The sequence below is a fragment of the Salvelinus sp. IW2-2015 genome, unplaced genomic scaffold (genome assembly GCF_002910315.2).
Source record: "Salvelinus sp. IW2-2015 unplaced genomic scaffold, ASM291031v2 Un_scaffold2978, whole genome shotgun sequence".
In the NCBI taxonomy this organism is placed as follows: Eukaryota; Metazoa; Chordata; class Actinopteri; order Salmoniformes; family Salmonidae; genus Salvelinus; species Salvelinus sp. IW2-2015.
In genome coordinates this window covers 145,054-152,242 of record NW_019944273.1, presented here as the reverse complement: position 1 = coordinate 152,242, position 7,189 = coordinate 145,054, and the positions used below count along the sequence as shown (strand labels likewise).

General features: G+C 46.7%; 1 protein-coding gene across 1 annotated transcript in view; it reads left to right on the top strand.

Moving 5' to 3' along the window:
• The first annotated feature begins 10 nt into the window (after positions 1–10).
• The window catches only part of LOC112075094 (muscle, skeletal receptor tyrosine protein kinase-like), a 10,881-nt gene continuing 3,702 nt past the window's right edge, over positions 11–7,189 (top strand). Inside the window, exons 1-3 of the mRNA XM_070440760.1 lie at positions 11–204; positions 5,777–5,821; positions 6,931–7,147. Coding sequence (XP_070296861.1) covers positions 14–204; positions 5,777–5,821; positions 6,931–7,147 — 453 coding nt within the window. The 5' untranslated portion in view covers positions 11–13. The remainder of the gene's footprint in view (positions 205–5,776; positions 5,822–6,930; positions 7,148–7,189) is intronic.

Below are 7,189 nucleotides of genomic sequence, written 5' to 3'. Positions count from 1 at the left end.
CTCTCTCAGAGTCATGGAGACCCCCACCCTGACTGCCTTACCCTCTGAGAGTCTGCTGCTGGACCGCCTCCACCCCAACCCCATGTACCAGCGCCTGCCCCTACTGCTTAACTCCAAGCTGATGGCTCTAGAGTACCCCAGGAACAACATCGAGTACGTCAGGGACATCGGAGAGGGGGCCTTCGGACGGGTCTTCCAGGCCAGGTGAGACTCTCATTAGATTATATTGTATTACATGTACCAAGCAATTCTCTGACTCTCTGTTGACTCCCAGTTAACTCTGTTGACTACCGCAAATCAAATTGTATTGGTCACATACACATGTTTAGCAGATGTTATTGCGGGTGTAGTGAAATGCTTGTGTTTCTAGCTCCATCAGTGCAGAAATATCTAACAATTCACAACAATACACACAATACACAAACCTAAAAGAATGGAATTAAAGAACATATAAATATTTGAAAGATAAATGTTGGAGTGGCATAGGCTAAAATACAGTAGAATAGAATACAGTATATACATAGATGAGTAAGACAGTATGTAAACATTATTAATGTGGCCAGTGATTCTATGTATGTAGGGCAGCAGCCTCTAAGGTGCAGGGTTGCGTAACCGGGTGAAAGCCAGCAATTAACGGCTGTTTAACAGTCTGATGGCCTTGAGATAGAAGCTGTTTTTCAGTYTCTCGGTCCCTGCTTTGATGCAACTGCACTGACCTCGCCTTCTGGATGATAGCGGGGTGAGCAGAGCAGTGGCTCGGGTGGTTGGTGTCCTTGATCTTTTTGGTCTTCCTGTGACATCGGGGGCTGTAGGTGTCCTGGAGGGCAGGTAGTTTGCCCCCGGTGATGTGTTGGGCAGACCGCACCACCTTCTGGAGAGCCCTGCGGTTGCGGGCAGTGCAGTTGCCGTACCAGGCGGTGATACAGCCCAACAGGACGCTCTCAATTGTGCATCTRTAAAAGTTTGTGAGGGTTTGAGGTGCCAAGCTGTTCTGCCTTCTTTACCACACTGTCTGTGTGGGTGGAGCATTTAAGATCGTCGGTGATGTGTACGCCGAAGAGCTTGGAGCTTTTCACCTGCTCCGCTGCGGTCGATGTGGATAGGGGCGTGCTCCCTCTGCTGTTTCCTGAAGTCCATGATCAGCCCTCACCTCCTTCCTGTAGGTTGTCCCGGCATTGTTGATAATCAGGCCTACTACTGTTGTTTCTTCTGCAAACTTGATGATTGAGTTGGAGGCGTGCGTGGCCATGCAGTCATGGGTGAACAGGGAGTACAGGAGGGGGCTGAGCACACATCCTTGTAGGGCCCCTGTGTTGAGAATCAGCGAGGTGGAGGTGTTGATTCCTACCTTCAACACCTGGGGGCGGCCTATCAGGAAGTCCAGGAGCCAGTTGCACAGGGCGGGGTTCAGACCCAGGGCCCCGAGTTTAATGATGAGCAGGTAAAGTAGTCAATGAACATCATTCTTATATCGGTATTCCTCTTGTCCAGATGGGATAGGGCAGTGTGAAGTGCATTGTCTGTGGATCTATTGCGGCGGTAAGCAAATTTAAGTGGGTTTAGGGTGTAAGGTAAGGTAGAGGTGATATAATCCTTATCTAGTCTCTCAAAACACTTTATGATGACAGAAGTGAGTGCTACTGGGGCGATTTATTTTGTTAGTTCAGTTATATTTGCTTTCTCGGGTACTTGAACAATGGTGGACATGTTGAAGCAAGTGGGGACAGCAGACAGGGATAGGGAGAGATTGAATATGTCCGTAAACACTCCAGCCAGCTGGTCTGCGCATGCTCTGAGGACGCGGCTAGGGATGCCATCTGGGCCGGCAGNGGATAGGGAGAGATTGAATATGTCCGTAAACACTCCAGCCAGCTGGTCTGCGCATGCTCTGAGGACGCGGCTAGGGATGCCATCTGGGCCGGCAGCCTTGGGAGGGTTAACATTTACACGCTTAAAATGTCTTATGTTGGCCACGGATAAGGAGATCCTCAGTCCTTGGTAGCGGGCTGCGTCGGTGGCACTGTGTTATCCTCAAGGCGGGCGAAGAAGGTGTTTAGCTTGTCCGGAAGCAAGACCTCGGTGTCTGCGAGGTGTCTGGTTTTGCCTTTGTAGTCCGTGATTGTCTGTAGACCCTGCCACCGACGTCTYTCGTGTCTGAGCCGTTGAATTGCGACTCCACTTTGTCTCTATGCTGACATTTTGCCTGTTTGATTGCCTTACGGAGGGAATAACTACACTGTTTTGTATTCTGCCATATTCTCAGTCACCTTGCCATGGTTCAATGCGATGGTTCGCGCTTTCATTTTTGCACGAATAAACCTTGGTATGACCTTCTTAAAACAATTCCATATGTTAGCTTAGTAGAACCTCCTTTCCCCGGCGTAGACAGGGCTTAGACTGGAGTTAAGTCTTATTCGAACATTCAGTGAAAGTGTAGTAGTAGGAAGTAATGAAAAACTAAATAAACTATAATTTCCATTCTCAGAGCGTTAATAAAACCTCCAGGAAAACGTTCAAGGAACCAGAGTAAAACGTTCTTCGAACCTCCCTGCAACCTAAAAATAATGGTTCCCAGTACAAGCAAATTGTTCACTTCCATTMTCAGAACTTAAAAAAAAAAGTTAAGTTTTACCAGTAAGGAAATGTATGACTTAATTCCCAGAACCAAAAACTTTGGTTTAGGTTGGTTGTTAAACTTCTTGAGGATAGGGTGCAGAGTTTTCACTTAGGGAAAAATAGCGTGCGCAATTTCAACTTCGTGCTACTCATCCCCAGAATATAAGATATGCATATAATTAGTAGATTTGGATAGAAAACACTTTGAAGTTTCTAAAAATGTTTGAATCATATCTGTAAGTATAACAGAACTTATATAGCAGTCAAAACCCTGAGGACTAACTTTTTTCTTTAGTTCCTGTATGTTCAATGGTTTGTTATGGGCAAACCAGAATTCTAATCAGTATACACGTAGTTCCTACTGCTTCACTGATGTCGCCATTGTATGGAAAAGGTAAGTTTTCTTAGTTAACAGAGAAAGATATTGACCCCGAAGTGGAGTGACGTCGTTTGTTTATGTTTGAGATGTGAGCAAGACTTGAAAAGTTACCGTGAGTTTGTTGATATCCTGCTATTGAAAACAGATTGACCAGTCTTCAATTTGATCGATTATTAACGTTTTACAAATAACTTAGTGGTATTACAAAAGTACTTTGAAATGTTTGCCAAAGTTTAGAGGTAATTTTTAGATATATTTGTCGTGATTTTGCGCAAATTGAACGCTGTTTTTCCTGGGTACAACGCGCCAAATAAATGGACAATTCTGGATATATATGGACGCGAATTACTCGAACTAAAGGACCATTTTGATGTTTATGGACATATTGGAGTGCCAACAAAAGAATTCTCGTCAAAGGTAATGCATGTTTTATTTTATTTCTGCGTTTTGATAGTAGCGCCGGCATGGTTGAAATTGTCAAAAAAGAGAGTGTAGCTTCTGTACTATCATCAGATAATAGGCATCTTATGCTTTCGCCGAAAAGCCTTTTTGAAATCTGACATGTGGCTGGATCACAACGAGTGTAGCTTTAATTTGCTATCTTATATGTTGTAATTAATAAAGTTTGATTTTATAGATTTTTTTGGAATCTGCGCTCTACATTTTAACAGGCTGTAGGGACGCTAGCGTCCCGCCTATCCCAGAGAGGTTAACACAGTGTCCAAAGAAAGGGCCAGAAGTATACAGAATGGTGTTCGTCTGCGTAGAGATGGATCAGAGAATCACCAGCCAGCAGAGCGACATCAGTGATGCTTATACAGAGAGGAGTCGGTCCAAGAATTGAACCCTGTGGCACCCCCATAGAGACTGCCAAAGGCTCGGACAACTAGCGCCTCCGATTCGACACACTGAACTCTATCAGAGAAGTAGTTGGTGAACCAGCCGAGGCGCAATTCATTTGAGAAACAAGGCTATCGAGTCTGCTTGATGAGGATGTGGTGATTGCACAGAGTCGAATGCCTGGCAATGGTCAATGAATACGGCTGCCACCAGTAATGTTTCTTATCGATGGCGGTTATGATATTGTTTAGGACTTTGAGCGTGGCTGAGGTGAACCCATGACCAGCTCTGAAACCAGATTGCATAGCGGAGAATGTACGGTGGGATTCGAAATGGTCGGTAATCTGTTTGTTGACTTGGCTTCCGAAGACCTTAAAAAGGCAGGATAGGATAGATATAAGTCTGAAGCAGTTTGGGTCAAGAGTGCCCCCCCCCTTTGAAGAGGGGGATGACCGCAGCTGCTTTCCAATCTTTGGGAATCTCAGATGACACGAAAGAGAGGATGAACAGGCTAGTAATAGGGGTTGCAACAATTTCGGCAGATAATTTTAGAAAGAAAGGGTCCAGATTGTCTAGCCCAGCTGATTTGTAGGGGTCCAGATTTTGCAGCTCTTTCAGAACATCAGCTGAYTGGATTTGGGAGAAGGAGAAATGGGGAAGGCTAGATGGCTCCTTTTTTCCCAAGAGGCTAGCTACTTATCTCATTAATCCCCTGGACAGCATATAGCATTCCTCCTGTATATGGAGACTCCTGGGAACAACAGCTAGCCAACAACTAGCCTAGTGTAGCGTGGGACAGAAGTATAAATAAATATATAAACCCCTCACACCCTCATGATGACACCTCCTTCCAAAACCCCTTTACAATCCCCAGACCCCCCCCCTCCCCTCCCCTTCTAACCCGGCCCAAAATAGAGCAGACAGGGACTGGGACTGGATATCAGCTGCATCAGATCATGGGTCTGATGTGACGCTTCCCTCCCTTTAGCCTCCTCAGTGGGTCAGCAGAGACTGTCAGCAGAGACTGTCAGCAGAGACTGTCAGCAGAGACTGTCAGCAGAGACTGTCAGCAGAGACTGTCAGCAGAGAGAGACTGGTAAAGCAGATAATCATAACCCCTTCAAAGAGAATATGTGTCCCAAATGACAACCTATTTSTATAGGGCACTACTTTTGACCAGAGTCCTATGGGTGCCATTTGGGACACAGCCAGAGAGAGTGCTGTTGACTCTACCCAGGAAGACTCAGGAGACAACACAGGAAATGGTGCTGAAATGAAATGGCACGAAGACCAACTACGGCCCAGCTGTTTTCTTTGGTCTAGCTCCCTGAATGGCTGCCATTACGGGTCAACTGGACACATGCACTCATACTATAAAGTCATCCCCATAGCAGATCCATCATGGCAGGCTGATTAGGCTGACTCCCATGTTAAACCATGCTACTGATCCCAGGTCAGCACCTCAGACCCCCAGAGGATCCATCATGGTTGGGAAACCTGGACCTACCACAGTTAAACGGGATGGATGATAGGTTCAGCACCTGGGTGGTTTCAGCATCCCAGACACCCAGAGCATCACGAGTCCTTCACATGTAGCAGTGATGGATTAGGAGTCCTTCACCAATGTAGCCAGTGATGGATTAGTTCAGGAGTCCTTCACCATGTAGCAGTGATGGATTAGGTTTATGGAGTCCTTCACCATGTAGCAGTGATGATTAGGTTTAGGAGTCCTTTCACCACGTAGCAGTGATGGATTAGGCTGTTCAGCTTGTCCTTTACCAGTAGCCAAATGATGGGATCAGGAGTCCTTCACCACGTTAGCAGTGATGGATCAGGTTTAGGAGTCCTTCACACGTAACCGTGATGGATTGGCTTATGGGTCTATATGAGGTGATTACATTGTATATCTGTTGTTACTGTGGTGTGTTATCTATTCTTCAGAGCCCCAGGTCTCCAGCCCATATCAACGATCCATTTCACCATAAGGTAGCAGTGAAGAATGCTGACAGAAGAAGCAGTCCGCTGACTGCCAGAGACGACTTTCAGAGAGAAGCCGCTTCTCATGGGGCTGAATTTTGTACCACCCAACATCGTGGTGTGCTTAGGTGAGTATAGTTTGACCACGCCAACATCTCAGTGCTGCTAGGACGGTGAGTGAGTTGTTGACACGACCCAACATCGTTCAGGCTTGCCTAGTGAGTAGTTTGACCACCCCAACATCGTCAGGCGTGCTTAGGAGCTTAGTTTGACACCACCCCAACATCGATTTCAGGCTGCAGGGTGAGGTTAGTTAGTCTGTGACCACCCCACCGGTCAGCTGCTAGAGTGAGTTAGTTTGACCACCCCAACATCGTCAGGCTGCTTAGGTAAGTTAGCTTGACCAGCCCAACATCTGTCAGGCTGCTAGGTGAGTTTTAATCATTACCACCCCGAACATCTTCAGGCTGCTATGCGCTGAGTTAGTTCTTAGTTTGGCCCACCGCACCAACATCGTCAGGGCTAGTGTGCAGTATGTTAGTTTGGACCTCGGCCCAACATCGTCAGGCTGCTAGGTGAGTTAGTGTTGCCACCCAACATCGTCAGGCTGCTAGGTGAGTTAGTTTGAACCACCAACATAGTCAGGCTGCTACGTGAGTTCAGTTGACTCACCCCCACATCGTCAGGCTGCTAGGTGAGTTAGTTTGACCATCCCTAACATAGTCAGCTTAAAGGTGAGTTAGTTTGACCATCCCTACAGTGTCAGGCTTAAAGGTTAGTAGTTTAATAATTCATACCACCAACATAGTTCAGGCTACTTAGTGATTAGTATTGTCTTTTGACCACGCCAACAGTCAGGCATGCTAGTGGTGAGCTAGGCTTGTGGGGTGACCCGTAGTGTGGCAGACTGTAGGATATGGACAAAGTCACCATTGCATCGCTGGTCCCCAAGAACCAGTCACCAGAATTCTTCCATAGTTGCAGTGACACTGTAGTTTAATTCTGGGTTAACACACTATGTTTATACTTTAGAAAGCATGAGGTTACAAAGGTATTTGGGTTTTGTAGTTCTATGGAGTGGCACCTAGCTGTGTTGTGTGCGTGTCTCTGCCTCGCAGTGTGTGTGTGCGGTGGAGGAAACCCATGTGTCGTGCATGTTTGGAGTACATGGTCTTACGGAGAAGCGCTGAACGTGAGAGCCTGCCGCCGCCGCCTGTAGCACCACCAGCAACACAGCTGACCAGGCCCAGCCTACAGACGCAGCTTCTCCTCCGAACTGGAGGTGTGGCCCAGGCTGCTGCTGCGGAAGAACAGGCTGTTCATATCCAAGCAGATGTGCATGAAACGTTAATACACATACCGATCCAGTCAAAGTTG